The sequence below is a fragment of the Tarenaya hassleriana genome, unplaced genomic scaffold (assembly GCF_000463585.1).
Source record: "Tarenaya hassleriana unplaced genomic scaffold, ASM46358v1 Cleome12, whole genome shotgun sequence".
NCBI lineage: Eukaryota > Viridiplantae > Streptophyta > Magnoliopsida > Brassicales > Cleomaceae > Tarenaya > Tarenaya hassleriana.
Genome location: NW_010962392.1, coordinates 2,169,386 through 2,189,578, shown reverse-complemented (window position 1 = coordinate 2,189,578; position 20,193 = coordinate 2,169,386). Strand labels below are relative to the sequence as shown.

At 39.3% G+C, this 20,193-nt stretch overlaps 5 protein-coding genes across 14 annotated transcripts in view; 4 read left to right on the top strand and 1 right to left on the bottom strand.

Annotated features, from left to right (window-relative positions):
- Nucleotides 1-663: 663 nt before the first annotated feature.
- On the top strand, nt 664-4,141 carry LOC104806599 (glycerol-3-phosphate 2-O-acyltransferase 6-like). The gene is made up of 3 exons (XM_010531584.2): nt 664-1,433; nt 2,598-3,055; nt 3,557-4,141. The coding sequence occupies exons 1-3, from the start codon at nt 804-806 to the stop codon at nt 3,969-3,971; spliced, it is 1,503 nt and encodes a 500-aa protein (XP_010529886.1). The 5' UTR covers nt 664-803; the 3' UTR covers nt 3,972-4,141.
- A 1,185-nt stretch (nt 4,142-5,326) lies between these two features.
- LOC104806598 (pentatricopeptide repeat-containing protein At2g37230) lies at nt 5,327-7,836 on the top strand. Its single transcript, XM_010531582.1, has one exon. The coding sequence runs from the start codon at nt 5,450-5,452 to the stop codon at nt 7,718-7,720; it is 2,271 nt and encodes a 756-aa protein (XP_010529884.1). The 5' UTR covers nt 5,327-5,449; the 3' UTR covers nt 7,721-7,836.
- Nucleotides 7,837-8,171: 335 nt separating this feature from the next.
- On the bottom strand, nt 8,172-10,414 carry LOC104806597 (RNA-binding protein CP29B, chloroplastic-like). 3 transcript variants are annotated; one of them, XM_010531581.1, is made up of 5 exons: nt 9,972-10,414; nt 9,562-9,663; nt 8,758-9,105; nt 8,543-8,657; nt 8,172-8,476 (listed from the first exon to the last, which is right to left on the bottom strand). In XM_010531581.1, exons 1-4 carry the CDS (start codon nt 10,353-10,355, stop codon nt 8,592-8,594), a joined length of 900 nt encoding a protein of 299 aa, XP_010529883.1. In that variant the 5' UTR covers nt 10,356-10,414; the 3' UTR covers nt 8,172-8,476; nt 8,543-8,591. The 3 variants fall into 3 exon arrangements, with proteins under 3 accessions (XP_010529883.1, XP_019057258.1, XP_010529882.1); XM_019201713.1 differs by having other exon boundaries at nt 8,172-8,472; XM_010531580.1 differs by having other exon boundaries at nt 8,172-8,657.
- A 1,409-nt stretch (nt 10,415-11,823) lies between these two features.
- On the top strand, nt 11,824-17,842 carry LOC104806596 (myosin-11). 4 transcript variants are annotated; one of them, XM_010531578.2, is made up of 19 exons: nt 11,824-12,175; nt 12,251-12,487; nt 12,557-12,652; nt 12,803-12,855; nt 13,001-13,097; nt 13,467-13,540; nt 13,709-13,832; nt 14,194-14,304; nt 14,649-14,725; nt 14,830-14,896; nt 15,116-15,181; nt 15,276-15,383; nt 15,541-15,671; nt 15,778-15,844; nt 15,962-16,026; nt 16,106-16,199; nt 16,393-16,463; nt 16,628-16,969; nt 17,613-17,842. In XM_010531578.2, the coding sequence occupies exons 1-18, from the start codon at nt 12,026-12,028 to the stop codon at nt 16,956-16,958; spliced, it is 2,019 nt and encodes a 672-aa protein (XP_010529880.1). In that variant the 5' UTR covers nt 11,824-12,025; the 3' UTR covers nt 16,959-16,969; nt 17,613-17,842. The 4 variants fall into 4 exon arrangements, with proteins under 4 accessions (XP_010529880.1, XP_010529877.1, XP_010529879.1 ...); XM_010531575.2 differs by having other exon boundaries at nt 16,097-16,199; XM_010531577.2 differs by lacking the exon at nt 17,613-17,842 and adding an exon at nt 17,126-17,338 and having other exon boundaries at nt 16,097-16,199.
- Nucleotides 17,843-18,212: 370 nt separating this feature from the next.
- LOC104806594 (HEAT repeat-containing protein 6) overlaps nt 18,213-20,193 on the top strand; it is a 7,838-nt gene continuing 5,857 nt past the window's right edge. Inside the window, exons 1-7 of one of the 5 annotated variants that reach the window (XM_010531571.1) lie at nt 18,213-18,275; nt 18,407-18,765; nt 18,845-19,020; nt 19,103-19,373; nt 19,451-19,518; nt 19,597-19,666; nt 19,782-20,144. In XM_010531571.1, the coding sequence (XP_010529873.1) occupies nt 18,532-18,765; nt 18,845-19,020; nt 19,103-19,373; nt 19,451-19,518; nt 19,597-19,666; nt 19,782-20,144 (1,182 nt within the window). In that variant the 5' untranslated portion in view covers nt 18,213-18,275; nt 18,407-18,531. Of the gene's footprint in view, nt 18,287-18,312; nt 18,766-18,844; nt 19,021-19,102; nt 19,374-19,450; nt 19,519-19,596; nt 19,667-19,781; nt 20,145-20,193 lie in introns of those variants that run through there. The other 4 variants (XM_010531573.1, XM_010531572.2, XM_019201752.1 and 1 more) reach the window with 4 other exon arrangements.

Here is a 20,193-nt window from a genome sequence, read left to right as displayed (position 1 = left end):
GATAAAATAAAAATTTATAAATAAACTTAGGGTTTCTTACATTACATGTAAAGATGCATGAAAAATAATGATTGATGGAAGAAGGGGTTTATAAATTTCTCCAAAAATAGCCGAACGAGGCTCATAAATAGAGGCGGCGGCGCGTGGCTAATTAAATTTGGTGGTGTCGGTCTCCACCTACTTTTACTCTCACCGGTCCACACCGTTCAACCCCCCTACTAATTCTATCCCCAATCCCTATCTTAATTATATATTTATATGTCATTTTTATTTCAAGTCATATGTTTACCCCTCTACGTGTTAATGTTATACAGTTTGCCAATTATGATATATATATATATATATATATATATCCAAAATGTTTATAAAACGGGATCACGGTTTCTCTCTCTCTATGTATATATATGTAGTTTTTGTTATAAATGTACATAATCACTGTATAATCGCAATATCTGTAGTTATACATATATATATATATACGGTCGATTGTTAATTAATTATTCTTAGGTTAACTTGGAAAAGAAACCGAGGTGAGAATCTCACGCGAATCTTTTCTATATCTCCACGACCACACAAAATATACGTTTTTTCTCTCATGTCTACACCAAACAACTCCATGCAGCAACAAAATCATGCTCACCTCTCTACAGCCTATACATACATATATACATGTACATATGCATATATCTCCCTCGGCTATATATACAACACACACAAGTACATTCATGAAGTATTCACCAATCCGAACCATATTCTCTTCCATTCACCCTCCAAATCTCTCTCTATCTTGTACGTAGACAAACATGGGTGCGACCGAACGGCGTCTTCCCCAGCCGATATCGAAGTGCCACGTGGACAGTCGGTCGAGCCAGACGGTGGCGGCAGATCTCGACGGGACACTTCTGGTCTCGAGAAGTGCTTTCCCTTACTACTTCCTCGTAGCCCTCGAGGCCGGGAGCTTGATCCGCGCGTGCATCCTACTCGCGTCCGTACCGTTCGTGTACTTCACGTACCTCTTCCTGTCCGAACCCTTCGCCATCAACGTCTTCGTCTTCATCACCTTCGCCGGCCTCAGGAGCCGAGACGTCGAGCTCGTGGCTCAGTCCGTACTGCCCAGGTTCTACGCCGAGGACGTACGCCCCGACACGTGGCGCGTTTTCAACGCCTTCGGGAAACGCTACGTCGTCACGGCGAGTCCACGTGTTATGGTCGAGCCCTTCGTCAAGACGTTCCTCGGGGTCGATAAGGTCCTCGGGACCGAGCTCCACGTCAGCAAGTCGGGTCGGTTCACCGGGTTCGCGACCCGACCCGGCGTTCTCGTGGGTCAACGCAAACGCGACGCCGTTTTGAAGGAGTTTGGCGGCTGCGGCGCGTTTCCCGATTTGGGTCTGGGCGACAGTGAGACTGACCACGATTTCATGTCCCTTTGCAAGGTTAGTCCTGTCATTTCACGTGTCGATATCATTTTTTACCTTATCTAACTTGTAACATTAATTAATATATGAGCAATATTAGGTATATCGTCTGATTTTATAATCATTGCGTCTGTCCATACGGTGATTACTTGTTTTCTAATTAATCATTGCCCAGTCATATCGTTTAATTGATTGGGTTGGTTCCGATAATATATAATTAAATGCATATATTAGTAATATTTTTTTAAGTTGGTAGATCTCTTTAGCGACCTAACATGCACGTAGTCAATAATTTTTAACATTCGAACGATAACACATGATCGAACCACCGGTCGTATTAAATGTTCCTCATGCAATAATCATGATGGTCCTTCTGTTTTGTACCGTGTTTTCTTTTTCTTTCATTATATCAATTCGTACAATATTAAAGATAAATTTCAATTCGGGAAACTATATAGTGATACATATCTCTATTTTCTCCTTTTAGCATTAAAAAATACTCTAAATATTAAGATAACTTGTGATATAAAGGCAAGTTTCTAATTAGATTTTAATAAAAAAAAGAGTTTCTAATTAGATAACTACGACTTATCTCTTTTTATTAAGCAACTATTTTTTTTTCTTCCGTTGTTTAAATTACCGGCTTTGGACATTAATTCCTGTTAATAATTGGGTTTTCCATTATTTATTTTGTTTACTAACTTTAATTTGGGAATTCTCTCGTGTCCCCGACAAGTTGTAGGGTTAGGCAAAACAATGGATTTTATGCATAAAAAAAAACGATCGGTAAAGAAAATGGCAAACCAAATGGTCTGGTTTGGTTAAAACCCGATTGTAAACCGGAAACCGAATCCGTATAATGCATTTGTAGAACATGATGATAAAACAATGTACTTACATGAATTTGTGCAATTTTATCCCAAAAACAGAATCGTAACAAGTTATGGTTCAACAAAATGATCTGGTTTTTGTAAAACCGAAAAAATGATAAAACTCTAATGATATTAAGCTTGGATTAAGTCACTTACCCTAATCCAGATGGCCATCCATATATATATATACACACACACACTAGTAATGCAATTGCACAAACAAATAATACTATTTGATCAATTTAATTATGATATACATTACGTTATACGTGACATGCAGATAATAAAATAAAATAAAAAATCCTTGCAGGAGGCTTACATGGTGCCACGTACGAAATGCGAGCCATTACAAAGGAACAAGCTATTGAGCCCTATAATATTCCACGAGGGAAGATTAGTGCAAAGACCGACGCCGTTAGTTGCTCTGTTAACTCTCCTTTGGCTACCCTTAGGTTTACTCATCTCTCTCGTCCGAGTCTTCACGAATATTCCGTTACCCGAACGTGTGGCACGTCTAAACTACAAACTCCTCGGCATCAACGTAGTGGTCAAGGGCCATCCTCCTCCTCCACCTAGGCCCGGTCAGCCCGGAGTGCTGTTAGTATGCAACCATCGAACCGTTCTTGACCCGGTTATTGTCGGTATAGCCCTCGGCCGGAAGATAAGCTGTGTCACGTATAGCATTAGCAAGTTTACCGAGCTCATTTCCCCCATCAAGGCCGTGGCTTTGTCTCGGGAACGCGATAAGGATGCCGAGCATATCAAGAGGTAACGATATTTTAATTTTACTAGCTCTCTGTTTAAATCGAATTATAAGAAACATTAACCTATATCCGAAATCATTCTGATCACAACCTTTTTGCACTACACAAAAAAAAAAAAACAGGTCATTGGTAATGCAAGTTTTTCATGGTAAATGAAGTCTGAAATAAGGTTTTGCAATAATGAAATTGTAACGAAATAAGGCTTTGGAATAATGGAATTGTAACGAAATTTATTTCGTTAATAACTAATTGTATTGAGATTTGAGAATCATGAAGAGTTTCACTTGAGTTTACATTACTAATATGAACTAACTTATCATTCTACTTGAATGGTTTTCTGTCTATCTAATAAATTAAATTTACAATGTGTAAATAGACGTCAAAAGTGGATGATAATACGTTAAGCCCTAATTATGTTAATTACGAAAATACCCTTATTCTTAGCGGATGGCGCATATCTTTCTCTCTCTATATATATATCACGGATTTCGAATTCCCTTGTTAGATTGCTTGAGGATGGCGATCTGGTAATTTGTCCGGAAGGGACGACGTGTCGAGAACCGTTCCTCCTACGGTTCAGCGCAATGTTTGCGGAGCTGACGGACAGGATCGTGCCGGTAGCAATCAACACGAAGCAAACCATGTTCCATGGGACGACCGTACGAGGTCACAAGCTATTCGACCCTTACTTTGTGTTCATGAACCCTATTCCGACATTCGAGATCACCTTCCTCAACCAGCTTCCGACCGAGCTGACGTGTAAAGGCGGCGGAAAATCGGCCATCGAGGTCGCGAATTATATACAGAGGGTTTTGGCCGGAACCCTAGGGTTTGAGTGCACCAACTTCACTCGTAAGGACAAGTACGCTACGCTTGCCGGTACGGACGGTCGGGTTCCGACAAAGAAGGAGAAGGCGTGATATCTTCGAATAGATCGGTCGTAAATGTTTAATTGAGGGGAGGGAAAAAAAAGAACTCGCAAGTTGGTTGGATTTTTTATTTTAAGATTTGAATGAGATGAAAATGGTGGTAAATCTGATTGTTTTTAGTTAACGCTGAGTGTTTGTAATATTGTTAAGTTTTATTTGCATACGATATAATAATAATAATAATAATAATAATAATAATAATAATAATAATAATAATAATAATAATAATAATAATAATAATAATAATAATAATAATAATAATAATAATAATAATAATAATAATAAAATAATATTATTATGATTATTATTTTGTGAAATTTCGTTATTTCATTGGTTGGTATATGTGAAAAAGTGTAGGTGTTTCTGTATGGTTATTCGGAATCAAACCACACCGTATTGAAAATTTTGATATGTTTTCGACTTGGTCATAAAAATTTTCAAACGGTATTTTTTTTAGAGAATTGAATTTTATAAAATTAAACCGAATCGAATTTAAAAAACTTAAAGAAAAGTCAAAATTTTTAAATAATTTTTTTTAATAAACAGCAAAACCGAACTTAACCAAATATAAAATAATAATCGATTGATATATTTTTATACAATAGAAAGAATCCAACCAAACCTTAACCAAATTTCGAAACTCAAGACTAATAAAATAATCATGTGAAGATTTTGCGAACGTGAGTGCTTATGATTTTTTTTGGGTTTGTTAGCATATAAATTGTTATGTTTCTTTAGATTTTGCTAATTGTTATCAAGTCCATTTTTTCCGAACAATATTTTCGTCTATGATTATATGTTTTTTAATACACAATCCGATTATATATATAATATATGACATATCCAAAGTCTGAGAGTATTCATCGAATAATACCAGCATATATATATATATATGTATTTGGGTATATATCTATGAATACTACAACAAAATGGTTATGAGCCAAACATAGGTGTCGCATGTTATTCAATTACGGGCATGTGTGACGTAGACGTTGCATAAACGTATGGTATGGTGGGTCTCTACTACCTATACAGCCTATTAAATTTTACCAGCTGGATTTCCAAAACACCCCCCTCTCCTCAATTAATGTTATATATATATATATATAGAGAGAGAGAGAGAGAAATTATTACAAACATATTAATATATGATTAAAAAATAAATGGTACGTCATCGGTCATCATCATATCACCGCAATAGCCGTACGTGAGTGGGATAGTTTGGTATGGGCTCATAACATTTTTGGGCCAAAATGGGCTGGGACAGGTCAGAATCCGGGTCAACCCGACCCGACTGCTTAAACCCTAACATGATGACTGCCTCCCTCCTCTCGTTTCGTCTTTCTCGCCTCTTGCTCCATCTTCGATCCCTCGCAAATTCTTCTATGTCGATCGAAACTTCGATGATTTGAAAACACGAACTGAGTTTAAAAAACCCTTTTCCGCTTTCCTAGGATTTTCTGCCGAAAATGGCTTTCATTTCTATGTCTAAACCTTACCAGTGGAAACCTAGGGTTTATCATCTCTCACTTCCCAGATCGTCAGACCCGACTGCCCTCTCCCTCTCCCGTTTATTTAGCTCGACGGAGGAAATCATCAATGGAGGCGCAACCCCAGAATCCCAAACTGCTGATGCAAAACCGGAAACGGAGAATCCGTCTTCAACTCAACCGCAGAGGGAAAGATTCCGGCGAGGTAAGCGTCAAAATCATGAAAAGCTTGAGGATACTATATGTAGAATGATGGAGAATCGGGCATGGACGACCCGTTTGCAGAACTCGATCCGAGATCTCGTCCCGGAATGGGATAATTCTCTGGCGTATAACGTGTTGCACGGTGCTCGGAAAGTGGAGCACGCTCTCCAGTTTTTCCGGTGGTCGGAGAGATCTGGATTGATCCGACACGACAGGGATACGCATATGAAGATGATTGAGATGCTGGGTCGTGTCCAAAAGCTCAACCACGCCCGGTGCATTCTCTTGGAAATGCCCGAAAAGGGCGTCGAATGGGATGAGGATATGTTTGTTGTTCTGATTGATAGCTATGGCAAAGCGGGCATTATTCAAGAATCTGTGAAAATCTTCCAGAAAATGAAGGAATTGGGTGTGAATAGAACGATCAAGTCTTATGATGCATTGTTCAAAGTGATTCTAAGGCGAGGCCGGTATATGATGGCGAAACGGTATTTCAATGCGATGTTAAGTTCGGGAATAGAACCAACCCGCCACACCTATAACATAATGCTGTGGGGATTCTTTCTTTCATTGAGGCTCGAGACTGCGACGAGATTCTATGAGGATATGAATAATCGCGGGATCTTGCCCGATGTTGTTACATATAATACTATGATTAACGGGTTTTACCGGTTTAAGAAGATGGGTGAGGCAGAGAAGCTGTTTGTAGAGATGAAGGGGAAGAACATCGAGCCTTCAGTGGTGAGTTATACCACCATGATTAAAGGCTATGTTGCAGTGGAAAGAGTTGATGATGGGTTGAGAATGCTTGAGGAGATGAAATCTTTCGGTATCGAACCAAATGCCACTACCTACTCGACCCTTTTGCCGGGTCTCTGTGCTGCAGGCAAGATGACGGAAGCGAAGAATATCTTGAAGGAGATGATGGCAAGACACATTGCTCCGAACGATAACTCGATCTTCCTCGATCTTTTGGTTTCTCAGTGCAAAGCTGGGGATCTGGTTGCAGCTTCCGACGTGCTCAAAGCCATGGCTACACTGAATGTTCCGGCAGAAGCCGGGCATTACGGGGTGTTGATTGAGAATTTCTGCAAGGCTAATGCATATAATCGAGCTGTTAAGTTGTTGGACAAGCTTGTTGAGAAGGAAATCGTGTTGAGACATCAGAGTTCTTTGGAAATGGAGGCCAGCGCCTATAACCCAATCATTGAATATCTCTGCAACAATGGCCAGACCTCGAAAGCCGAAGTCTTTTTCAGGCAGCTGATGAAAAAGGGTGTTCAAGATCAAGAAGCCTTCAACAGTCTCCTCCGGGGGCATGCGAAAGAAGGAAACCCGGATTCAAGTTACGAGATTCTGAAGATTATGTCGAGGAGGGGAGTGCCCAGAGAAGCAAATGCGTACGAGATGCTCATCGAGAGCTACATGAGCAAAGGTGAGCCGGCAGATGCCAAAACCGCCATGGACAGCATGATTGAAGACGGGCATATCCCCGATGCGTCGTTGTTCAGGTCGGTCATGGACAGTTTGTTTGAAGATGGAAGGGTTCAGACCGCTAGCCGGGTCATGACAGTTATGATCGAGAAGAACGTGGGCGTGAAAGAAAACATGGAATTAGTGGCCAAGATCCTGGAAGCTCTCCTCATGAGAGGGCACGTAGAAGAAGCGCTCGGGCGAATAGACCTTCTAACGCAAAACGGGCATTCACTCGATCTCGATGGCCTTCTCTCCGTCCTCAGCGAGAAAGGGAAGACGATTCCAGCCCTGAAGCTGTTGGATTTCGGGTTGGAAAGGGATTACAACATCGAGTTCTCGAGCTACGATAAGGTGTTGGACTCGTTGCTAGCATCAGGGAAAACCCTAAACGCGTATTCAGCTCTGTGTAAGATCATGGAGAAAGGAGGGATTACAGATTGGAAGAGCTGCGATGAACTGATCAAGAGCCTTAACCAAGAAGGGAACACCAAGCAAGCTGATGTTTTGTCGAGAATGATCAAGAATAAGAAGGGACAAGGAAGCAAGAAACATAACTCTATGACTCTGTAGGACCTTAAATCTATGGCTCTGTGTTGACTTAAATCTCTCTTTTTTTATTAGTTATTTGGTCCGACAACTTAATTTGCTCGTGAGGAAATAAATCTTTGTGAAACTGCATTGTTTTTCCCGACCGCGACACACTATTTTTGTTTTTTTGTTTGAACTAGGGTTGAACACGGGATAGGTACCCGAGATTTTGGTGTATCCGATCTTTTCAACATGTCTTTGGATTCCAGTAACTCAGGTTCGGTTCGGTTGTTTTGCACGTTGAGGTGAAGCGGGCTAAAACCCGTTAACTCGTTTATGGAACTAACTGGTTGATAAATCGATAAACGCCACGGACAGAAAAAGTCATCTTGTCCCGTACCCTTTACTTATACCTGCATTTGAAATCGCGTCAGTACCAATAACACTGAAGCTCTCGATAACAGATGGATTCTCATCGATTTGATCATCAATGGAGAAAAAATTCATCTTGGAGTTGGAGTTGCAGCAACCACGACTTGGGAGAGTTCACATCATATTATACTCGAAATCACGTGAAACTTAACCGGACAAGCCAATCAAATCACAAAGCCCAACCAAATGGGAAGGCGGGTCAATAGCAAAAGCTTTAACCAGAGACAATAATAAGCTTAAAACCCCTAAAATCTTGAAACTTCTCAAAGAAAGACCGACCACTCCTCTGACTGCCTTCATGAATCCGCAAGAGCATTGCTTCGAGCGTCACCATCATCCCGACCAATCTCCATGTCAACGTCCTGTCTATGTCGAGAATTCGATGAAATTAGCAGAATGCAGGAAACGGGTCGAGGTTAATAGTGGTAATACCCTTTCAGAATCTTCAGTGTTCGAGAACAGGCAGATCGACAATGGATGCTCAAAACTGGCGCCTTGGTGGCCTAGACTCTGCCACCGAGACTCGTATTTGCCTGCCGTCAAGATCCTAAAAAAGGCCAACAGAGTTTGTTTCACGTTGTAGACAGATGGATTGAAAAGAATATTAAGAAAATCTCGGGGAAGAAAGGTCTTTTATTTATACTTACAGCGCCATTCAAAGATCTGATTGCGTTGTTGACCTCTTGAGGAGAGTTGTAAGTCACAAACCCGAAACCCTTCGATCTACCACTGTCCCTGTCATAGATAACCCTAGCCTCGACCACCTTCCCTTGCTCATTGAACAAGCTCTCTAGAGCCATGTCATCTACTGCCCATGAGAGGTTTCCCACGTAAACCCGGTTTGAAGAACCAGAACCCGAGCCCGGAAAGCTGGATCTCGGCCCAGAATCCGAGCCCTGAAAGCTGGATCTCGACCTCGGTCCTCTGGAGAAGGATTCTTCCCTCCTCGGCGGAGGAGGGCCCGAGTTCACTCGCAAGGGTCTGCCTTCATATTCCTGAATGCTCATGACAAAATGGATAAGTCAACACAATCAGAACATACAGAAAAGACGGAGACAAGCCTTGCTGGATTTGAACAACAAAGACAGTAGGAAAAATATAGAGAAGTTCAATGGTTAGCTCAGCAATTCATCCATTCAGAAGTTTGATGAACTTCATCTATGCAGAAGCTTGAACTCTTCAAGGAAATAGACACACGTCTTATCATTGGAATGTAGAACAGGTAAGATTCTACAAATATCCACGAACCAAACAGGATGTTCCAGTTTCAAAATTTTCATTTACAAGGTGCACTATTATGTATATGAACACAAACTAATGCACAAGACGACTGTAGCGATAAACACGACAGAACAGACAACACACAAAGACAACAAGCCGTCAAGAAATCACATCATCAATGGAAGACAACTAGAGAGATTCCTGACGGTAACAGAAAGGTGGTTTCTTACATAGCCATTGAACTGTTGAGCTGCTGATTCAACTTCCTCAACAGTTGACATTGTCACAAATCCAAAGCCTCTGCTTCTTCCGGTAATTTTGTCGTAAATTACCTACAAGATTCAGTCACTTCAACACATGAGAGCAGTAAAGTACAGTGTTCTCGTTCATGCAGAGAACGACACAATCCTCTCAGGAGACTCGACCCATTATCTCAATCTTTTCAAGTTTCATAATTTAATACAACCCATTTCATGGAACAGGTTATCCACAAAGTTACTAAAGAACAGAAACCCTAAAGCATATGGATTTATCCTCCTGGAAAAGCTAAAGCAAGCACATGATGAGGAGAAAAAGTGGGTTAGACCCACAAAAATCGGAAACGATTTCAGAAAACTGACGCAAAACCCTAAATTCGTACCTCAACCATCTGAACATTTCCGGCGCTCTCGAACAACTCAGCGAGCTGAGAACTGTCAACGGTAAAGGGAAGATTTCCCACGAAGAGCTTCAGATCAGGAGAGAATCCAGGCTCCTCCTCGGCGTCGTCACCAAACACGCCGTCTTCCTCCACCTCGAAGTCCGACGAAACGGCGACATTTCTCACGAACCGAGACGGAAACTCCCCGGAAGCGAGGCATTTCACGGCGGAGGAAGCGAGGAGAGAGACCGAAAGGGGCTCGGATGGAAGTTTGAAAGAGACGGAGAGAGGTAAGAGCGAGATCGAAGCGGATTTGAAGACACAGAAAGGAATGGATTTAGGGTTGAAGGAGGAGAGGGCAAGAGATGAAGCGGAAGCAGCCATGGCTAAAGCTTGAATTTCTTCGACTGCTCTGCTTCCTAGGGATAAGGTTTTGGGTAGAGAAGGGGATAAGAGGTGCAGGCGAGAGATATTTATGAGCAAAAAAAAAAAACCACAAAAATATCTCCCACTTGATATTTCTTTTCTTTGGAATTATTATTATTTAAATTTAAATTAAAAACCCACAAAAAATGTTATTTTGTATTGTTGTGCTAACCAAAAATTTCAAACCCAATTTTATTTATATTTCATTTATTTAGAAAATTAACAAAGTTTCAACCTTTAAGTACATAAAACCTGGATACTTTGTCTATCTTATTTTTAAAAATTTCAAACAATGAATCGACTGTTAAAATCTTCAATAGGTGAAAAAACAGTATTAAAAAAACATACTAGATTTTATTTTAAGATTGGGTTCGAGAATTCAGATATAAATTAAATTTATATTATTAATGGTTAGATTTTTGAGAATTATATGTAAAATCAAGGGTTTCAAAATAGGGGGTTGATGGTGAGATCAGAGCCGTCCAATTCGAATGGACAGTGGAGTGGGCACGTCTCGTTCGATGATTTTTTTCCCCTCTCATATTGATAAGATATAGAGATACTGCTTTGAGCCAACGAGGATAATATACAACTTGTTCAAAAATTCTTATATTTAAAACAATTTGAACAAAATGCCAATACAAGATTTTCGGGGATGAAAATGAAATACAACAATTGAATTATCTTTGAAAAAAAAGAAATTGTATATTAAAATTAATACTCGGAGTGTTCATTGGTAACCCTAAATGGTGACATATATATATATATATATATATATATATATATGGACGAATTCGAAATCCAAAGTTCTATACCTTATGTAAAAAATTTTACTATCGTGTACTATATACTCATTTCGTAAATAAACATCTTATTATATTTATTTCTTAGATGATTTCCCGATTTCAGATATCCGATTCACATATCGCTATCCAATATTTGAATTTTAGGATTTGGAGTCAGATAACCGATCCATACCAATGTTAATTTCACCCCTATATGCTTAATCGGTACCTTGCAATAGCGAAACCGGGTGAACCGAACCGGTTCACGATTCCGGTTTGCTTCTTCAAATCTATATTAAAAGCCCATATGTGGTGGCCCAACCAGATTCGAATGGCCCAAAACAAATATTTACATATGTCACAAAAAAAAAAATTTGTATTGCGCTATTGTTGAATTAATTCGCATAATCACATAATTTTACCCGTAACGATGATCTCTTTATTGATCCATTATGCATATGCATGTGTATATGTGTGTGTATATACAAGTATAATTATATGTGCGTACATATACTATACATGTGTCTGTGTGTTGATATATACATATAGATTTTGGTAAAAGGCGGAACTTTAGGCTCAAGACTCGAACTCGAGTTCAATATTACAACTAATTAAAAAAAAATCGTATTTTTTTTTATTTCAAAAACAGAGTCTCTCTCCCGGGAAAATGTTTGCCCTCTCCTTCCTCTGCGTGTAGTTTCTCTCCTTATTGATCTGAATTTTCTTTGCCACCCAAACAGGAATTTGTCAATGATCGCCGGGGTCAATACGCAATCGTTCTGAGAAACCCCAAAAATTTCGAAAATTGAGCTCTGATTCCGACAAATTCAAGAATAATAGGTGATGTCGTGGTTGAGATCGGCGGTGCATAAAGCAGTGGAAGCTGGAGGGAACAACAATATCACTCGCACGGTCCGAAATTATGCGGACTCCGTTGTTCTTCATGCCGGGAATGCCGTCTTCGAAGGGGCCAAACTCATCCAGGATCGCATCGTAATCTCCCGATTTCCCAATTTCTGTTATGTTTTTTCCCCGATTCTATCGTCTGATTTTGTTTCCTCGATCCAGGGATCGAGAAATGTGAAGAGTTTTAGGGTTACATTGAAGAGATTAGAGGAGGTTTCGGTTTCTTGTAGAGGGGGCGAGAGAGTACAATTGTTGAGAAGATGGCTTGTGTCTCTAAGAGAGGTTGAGAGAATGTCTGATTTGTGTCCTGAGACCAACAACGAAGGCAACAACCACAAATCCGAGGATCAGAAGCCAAATTCCGAAGAGTTTAGAGATTCTCCCAAGAAACCCACTATGGTGAGTGATTCATCATTGTCTTTAGTCTCAAATCATGAGTTTGATTGATGGGTTGTGACAATTTTACAGGTTTATTACTTTGATCCTGGTATGACGGGTGAGCCGATGACCTTCCGAGATGTTTTCCTCCATAGCGAAGCCCTTGAAGGGATGGTTTTATCTATGGTAAGTTAGTTTTATACAATACGATAGAATCTGATGTGCCCGCATTGTATTGCTTGCTGCTGTTTCATTGCGTTAGTGTATCTGAATCTCTTTTTTTTACATGCTGATGCATCGAGTTTAACCGCAGGTTGACTCTTTTTTGTGAATCAGATTCTGGAAGCACCGAATGAGGAAGAGTTCGGGTTACTTCGGGAGTTGTTCGGGTGATCATATATTGTCATACATCGCCTTTTCATTTTCCTCTGTCTCAAAGTTGTGAAACCTTGTCATTTGGTTACATTCTGAGAACATAAATCATGGAGAAACCTTGTCATTTGACTTAAACCCTTCATCGTGTTTATCGTATAGGCTATGTTTGTCAGGAGAAAAGGAAGTTCATGAAGAGGTGATAAAGAACGTGCAGGATTTGGCAATGGTCTTTTCGAAATACAAGGATGAAGTACTGGTAAGGGTACATGGGGATTTTCACCGTGAACACATATTTTTCTTTGAAGTACTTGTCATACATAGTCTATGTTCCCACTTAGTAAGAATTTTTTTATAGGATAATCTTATAGCACATTAGTCACGATCTGCAGTGTTTTCAAATTTCGTATGACTTAACCCAAAATCAAAATGAATGGAGCAAAAGAATTTATGCGGCCGATCCCAAATAAACTTGGGACTAAGACGTTGTTGTATAATCTCATAGCACATATGTTTTTGTCCTGCATGATTGACGAGATTGCTGGGCAATGTGGGCATCCATGTTCTTGAACTGTTAAAGTTTTTGCACCTTGTAATGTCTTTCACATTTTCCATTCTATTTGTCAAGGCAAAGCGCGAGGAACTGCTTCAATATGTCCAAGGTGCAATTTCAGGGCTGAAAATTAATGCTGATATTGCAAGGTTGTCTTGGAATCTCATATGCTTTTAACACCTTTCACTATTTGTAGATTATCTACATTGCTCCACTGGTGTATTCTAAAGCTTACAGATCTGTCAGATTATTGGTCTTAAACACTGTAATGTTCTTTTCTCAGCCTTGTTCTCATTTGTGAATACTAACTGGCTCAGAATAGATACTGAAGCCCATGCTCTGATGGAGAAACTTGATAAGATGAAGGTCAAGCTTCTCGAGCAGGCTTCAAGTGATGATGATGTAAAATCCTCTGACAAACCTACCCCTCCACCAACAGAGGTGAGATTGTCTCTCCTCTTCGCCACTGTCACGGCGTTCCTTCCGTCATCTGGTCACTTTAAATTTGGTCTCAATTGTAACTATTCTTCTAGGTAACTAAGTAAGCTTTTTATGTTCTGTTTTATTGTTTCCTGATAGAAGTTTTTACTGACTGCTTATTATTCTTGTATGTCTTGATAATATTTCACTTATAATCCTAGTAAAAGGAAGAACCACAAGGGTTCTAGTATAATCTTTATTCCTTTATTTCGTATTTCGGAAGTCATATCGTGCATTGAAATCCAATATGACTTGTCCAACATATTTCTGAATCATCCCAGGCAAGACTTTAGCCTTTAATGATAGACTTGTGTTGCTGCAGGCCCTGCGGGAAATTCTTGAAGAGATTCGAACATTTTCAAAGTTAGAAGCACTCTTGCTCGAGAAAAAATCATTGAGGAATGGTGACTCCATTCAACTACACAGTGAGAAGGTGAGAATTTCTAATCAGATCGGTGAAAATCACTGGAAGGTTTCCCCTTTCGCTAATCCGCTCTCTGTAGTGTCATAGATACTTGGTGCTTTTGTCATTTTTAAACATAGAATTCGTTTTTGTGAAATCTTGCAACATGGACATCTGTTCGGCAAAAGATCTATTGCTCTTTTCCATGAAAGAATACGTTTTTGTTTTGAAGAATTACTGTCTAGTGAAACTCCATGACATGGGTTGTGAACCCTTCCTCTGTGGATTACCATATGCTTGTCTACCATGCTAATGTTGGTTTATGTTCTTGATGTCCCCTGCTATTTTATCTGATTCAAGCTGCCATTTCACAGATTGATAAATTGAAAGTTTTGTCGGAATCCCTACTCAATTCTACTTCAAAAGCTGAAAAGCGGATTGTGGACCATAGGTAAGGATTAGAGTAATATGTTTCTATTTATCTTTTAGCCTCTTGGTTTGATCCCATTTATCCATGTTCACTACCCTCTTTCTTCCCCAAATGGCTAAAAGCAGAACCCAGAAAGAAGAAGCGCTTAGCTACAGAGTTGCAAAAACTAGCGAAGTTAGCCAACTGGAAAAGGTTTGCCGCCTTCATATTTTTTTTTGATTATATCTGTTAGAATTAGGATGAGATCTCGACTCTGTGCTTTAAACTTCTATCTTCTTAGTCATATATCTGAGAGAAAAAGCTGGAGTTTATCTCTCTCGTTTCCAATGTCTACCACATTCATTTTGTTTATAACAGACATTTTCGGGTATCTTCTTGTTTGGGTTGCCTTAATATGATGCATTTTGACAGGACTTGGCAGCAGAGCTGAAAAAGCTTGAGTTGCTGAAGGATGATCTTGAAGCTGAGCTGAAAAGGGTAATTTCATCAGAACTTGTCCTATAACACTATCTATTAATTATTTAATTCCGTAATGTGCATGCTTTGTTAACTAGGCCCCCTATCCCTGTAGGTTAACACCTCAATAACTTCTGCCAGAGCACGCCTTCGCAATGCAAGGGAAGAGAGAGAGCAATTCGATGACGCAAGTAATGAAATTCTTATGCACTTGAAGTCTAAGGTGAATAAGAGAGATATTCTTATACACGTGAACATGATTATCTTGAAATTAGCCAATTAGAAATTAGAATCAATAATAATGTTCAAGAAAATATCATTCTATGTTTTCGCATCATTTTGAGGAGAGCTTCGTGCTTTTTTTTTGGTTTGTATTGTAGGAAGAGGAGCTGACCCGGTCAATATTTTCTTGCCGGGTAGAGGCAGATGTTGTGAATAAGTGGATCAAATTCTTGGAAGAAACCTGGATCCTGCAGTCTAAATTTGCTGAGCAAAAGGAAAAACAGGTCATGTATGTCTATTCTTCACGGACCTAACAACTTGAACAATTCTGTCACTTGGTTGATTTCTTTTGTTTGATCAAAACTTCTCTTTTTCTCCTCTCATGAATACTCAAGTGGTGAGATGGAGAGATATAGCCACCATTTCGTCGACCTGGTTGTTCATCTTCTCTCTGTCTACAAGGTACATTAATATGTTTATTCCGAAAACAGTACCGTCTTTATCACAATACATTCTACTATTATCGTGAAAACTTGCTGAAAAATCTCACTCTGTTCCACTTTCCTTGCCTCAATTCAGGATCAGTTGGCACCTTGCATACCCAAGATCCGAAACATCGTGGAAAACTTGGACCCGAGTAAAAAGTAAAAAGCTTTCTTCTTTGTGTATGTTGACATAGCTTTTGGATGCTCTGTTCTTAATCTGGTTCTTCAGTAACATCAGGCCAGAAGCTGATATAAGCTCGGAGAACACAAATGGAAAACCGATCAACCCTAGAAAACAACTCGAGAAGGAGTATCTGGACCTTGAAGCTAAGGTATATGCCCTTTTTACAGAGAAATCTAGATAGTTTTCCTTAATATTCTGATACAATTCTTTCTCTTCTTCCTCGTGGATATCAAGAGTTTAACTCATTCACTAATCACCCACATCAGAAAATTCTGTAGAAGTTTCATATCACTTGTCTATTCGAGGCAACCTCTTCTGATTCTTCCTTCTCCTGTTACCAGTTTGTAACAGTATTGAGCGTAGTGGATGCAATGAAAAAACCGTTCTATACGCAGTCAGAAGGTATCTCCAGGTAAAAAAAGCTCTCAAGCTCTGTCTTTAAACCGTTAGTTTTGTCTGAATCCTGATGTAATTCCCATCAGATAAGATCTGATCTTTGATGAAGCTTTACAATGTGTATTTTCATTCAATTACGAGCTCTCTTTTCGTGATCTTTTTTTTTTTTTATAAATCTAGGAAAGACGATAAACGGGTAAAGGAGTTATTCGAAGCTCTTGACAGAACAAAAGAAGAGTTCGAATCAATCGAAAGACCAATTCTGGATTTAGAATCACCATCAAGGTCTTCTTCACGTTCACCTTCACTGAAAACTCCTCACGAGACTCCACTCTCCGAAACTCCGAAAGCAAGTTATGACTCACCAAACAGGGAGAAGGTCACTGAGAAAGATCCAGCGAAGAAACTCGAGTTAGAACTCGACGATGGAGAAGAGTTCTTGGCCGATGAGATTGGCGATTGGGAGTTCGATGCCATCGATACCGATGTCCAAAACCAGGAGCGAAAATGATTGCTTGTGAGGTAAGTTACCTGAAACTTTGTTCATATATGCAATCTTATTATGCCATGCGGATATGTTTGCAAATTTATGTTACCAATTCTCTTGGTTTAGAATGAAAAGGCTTTAGTGAGTGATTTGGTGGGAATTCAAACTCGCTTCCTCGCTTCTTTTAAAAGGGTTCATGTGAGAGATCTGTCTACGTGGGATGCAAGCCACTAACCCTAGTTAAAGGGACTATCAGATCTTGGTTTTTGGGGTTGTGGGTCCATTTGGTTCTTTTCGGGTTCGATTTTACGGTTTTAGAAAACTATATCTATTCGGTATTTGTATTAAATTTGGGTTTATTTTTTTATTGACAAAAATGTTTAAGGTTGATTTTTTTTCACTTCTAGAAGAACTATATATGTTCCATTCAGTTCAAATTTTGTTTTTATTCATAGAAGTATTTTATTTTAAAAAATCGTTTTCGGTTATTTTTTTTATGTTTGGTTTTAATTCAATTTTTCTGTTTTTATAAATATTATATGTTATTTGATTTCGATGAGATGTCCCGCCCTAATCAAATTATCAATATAATTCATTTATCTGAGCACTACATGAACAGAAACATATAGCACATTGTAATGATTTGTAATTAGATCTATTTTTTTTTCTTTATTACAGATTGGAGAAGGCGTGATTTTTTTATGCTAATTTTACAAACAAACACATGGTCGACTTTGACAAAGGAGAAAGAAACAAGGAAATATGTCTGAATCTATCATCATTTTAATTTGTTTTATTCTATCTATGATATGATTTAATGATCTGTAGATAGATTGTTATAACTTTGAACCCTTCGGTTTGTATATACTACCTTTCAAAATTATTATTATTATCATTATATTCATTAATTACCATTATTAGTTTTTAAGCGTCTTTTTTTTTCATATATATATATTATATCTCCCCAAGTGTAAAACATAATGAAAATTTCACATAATAACTCTCCCTTGAGAAGGTTACGCATAATTAACCAAACTTATATATACTATTCATGTATAGGAATCTATATAAAAGAACAAAGATTGTGGTATGGTTTGGTGCGTAAATTTTGTTATCATTCACCATATTCATCGTATTTAAAATAAGAATTAATCGTATCACACGCAATATAAAAATCTAATAGTAATATATGTAAATATTGGTAAATAGAGGGGTCTTTTTGAAATTATGATTAAGTGTGGTGAAAGGTTCGATTTGATGATTTATGGCTTGAATCTGTTCTACGAGATCCTCAGGAGGTTCGGTCATGGGGATTAGGCCTTTGCCTAACATGGAGAGTTAGTATGTTCCATGTATTTCTAACTTTGAACTTGGATTGGATTGAAATCTTCTATTTGCTCGTTGTATTCGAAGGTTTATAGTTTTTTTCTGGGAAATTTTGAGTTGATTTCGTTGTGTTTCTCGTTTTGCAGGTCGGATACGAATGATAATGGCGAGTACTTGATCCGAAGAAAGGAAGGAATTTGGAATTTCTAGAGCAAAAATCGCCTACTTGTGTAGATTGGGTCGTCCAGGAGAGCATTGTCTCCTGTTGATAATGGCGGCTTCGTCGTGGCGGACGGCGTTTCTCTCTCTCAGAGACGAAACCCTAACCACTCCCCCCCAGCCACTTCCTCGATTGCTTGACGATCTCATATTCTTACATTTCAACTCTCTCCTCTCCGCCGCGTCTCTCCTTCCACCACACGAGCTCACTTCCGATTGTGTGTTCCTTTTGGATTTGGTGGCTAAATCGGATTGCATCCCTGTGTCTCTTCATGCTTGTCAATTTGTGAGTTCGTCCTCACCTCTGCTTTTTACATTCCTTTTGTGCCATTTCTGTGAAGCTCATTCTGTTTCTGTGATTTCAGATCCACGATGTTTGTTTACGCAAGCAACTGCAGATAAATTCGTCGTCTTGGACTCTCCTTCTTGATTCTTTTGCTAATTTGTTGGATTTTCTTCTTCGCCAACCCACGCATTCACCCAATTCCACTTCGCAGTTATCTAGAATCAAACCCGTGATTCAGAGTCTGGAAACTCTAAGGTTATTATTACATAATTCTCCCTCTGCTTGGTTCTGTTTGTGGTAATGATTAAGTCTCTTAGCATTCTCTTGCCTTTTCCAGGCGTCTGGCCGGTTCATGCCATGGAAAGAATGCTCTTGTGGAGAATACCCATCTGATTAAGTTTCTTCTGCGCGTTATATCACTTTTGCATCAGGATTTGGTCTTATTATATGGTATGTCCAATCAAAGATCTACTGTTGATCTCGGGAAGAAGCTGCCTAAACAAAGTAGCTTATGGGATGCCTTCTGTCTTGCCTTTGACATGCTTGGTCAATCATTTTCTATGTCCGAGGCTCTGTTTCCTGTAGACGTAAGCCAATCTGCTACGGAGGTAACCACCATCGCTTCTCTTTTCTGTCTGTCTTGATATCTTTTCCCTCCGTTCAAGCTGTTGCCCCTTCTTTTTAGGTTCTAAGGAAAGTGATGGATGTATTAGTGTCCAAGGGGCAGCTGGTTGAAGATTATCTTATGTCGAGGTATGCTTCAAGCCTCTTGTTTTGGGTTTTGAAATTGTCCTTTCCTTCTTAACCATCTGTCCTTTCTCATTTGTGCAGATTTTATTCATCTCTTCTACACTGTTTACACTTGGTCCTTACAGACATCAAATGTCCTTTTTCTGATCATGTAAGTAGGTTCTTAATTTGTGTGTGTCTCTTCTAAGCACTGAAGGGGCTGAAATCTTGTCTAGACAGCCATTGTGGCTTTCAAATTTGCTTAAATGGAAAATGTAAGATTGCAGGTCTCAAGTTTTGTAGCAGCGTTGAGAATGTTTTTCTGTTATGGAATCACTGGCCCACCTCATCATTTTCATTCCGATGTCCGCAAGGACAATAAGTTATGTGAGATGCCCTCCACATCGGTTTCTGGAACACGTGAGGATGCCAAAGATTCTCCTTATAGGCCACCCCACTTGCGCAAGAGGGATGGTTTGAAAACCAAGCCGTCAAGTGCTTGGGACCGGCAGGGTCCCGGTGCTCATGATTCTGGCAGCATCGATGTTACATCATCAGATTCTGATTTGAGTGACAGTGATGGATCAACCAGGGATTCTTATAGCAGTGAAGGCTCCAAAGTAAGAGTAGCTGCAATTGTTTGTATACAGGTGAGTCACAGTTTCTTGTTCTTTACTGATTTCTGATCTTCCTTCTGGC

What these genes read in the sequence shown, in the direction of transcription:
- LOC104806599 (XM_010531584.2), top strand. Translation starts at nt 804, where the DNA reads ATGGGTGCGACCGAACGGCGTCTTCCCCAGCCGATATCGAAGTGCCAC. An exon ending in ATTTCATGTCCCTTTGCAAG is followed by an intron (nt 1,434 to 2,597) that starts GTTAGTCCTGTC and finishes AAATCCTTGCAG; the next exon opens with GAGGCTTACATGGTGCCACG. An exon ending in GATGCCGAGCATATCAAGAG is followed by an intron (nt 3,056 to 3,556) that starts GTAACGATATTT and finishes TTCCCTTGTTAG; the next exon opens with ATTGCTTGAGGATGGCGATC.
- LOC104806598 (XM_010531582.1), top strand. Translation starts at nt 5,450, where the DNA reads ATGGCTTTCATTTCTATGTCTAAACCTTACCAGTGGAAACCTAGGGTT.
- LOC104806597 (XM_010531580.1), bottom strand. Translation starts at nt 10,355, where the DNA reads ATGGCTGCTTCCGCTTCATCTCTTGCCCTCTCCTCCTTCAACCCTAAA. An exon ending in CTCAACAGTTCAATGGCTAT is followed by an intron (nt 9,106 to 9,561) that starts GTAAGAAACCAC and finishes ATGAGCATTCAG; the next exon opens with GAATATGAAGGCAGACCCTT. An exon ending in TCAGATCTTTGAATGGCGCT is followed by an intron (nt 8,658 to 8,757) that starts GTAAGTATAAAT and finishes GGCCTTTTTTAG; the next exon opens with GATCTTGACGGCAGGCAAAT.
- LOC104806596 (XM_010531575.2), top strand. Translation starts at nt 12,026, where the DNA reads ATGTCGTGGTTGAGATCGGCGGTGCATAAAGCAGTGGAAGCTGGAGGG. An exon ending in AACTCATCCAGGATCGCATC is followed by an intron (nt 12,176 to 12,250) that starts GTAATCTCCCGA and finishes TCCTCGATCCAG; the next exon opens with GGATCGAGAAATGTGAAGAG. An exon ending in AAGCGGATTGTGGACCATAG is followed by an intron (nt 14,726 to 14,829) that starts GTAAGGATTAGA and finishes GGCTAAAAGCAG; the next exon opens with AACCCAGAAAGAAGAAGCGC.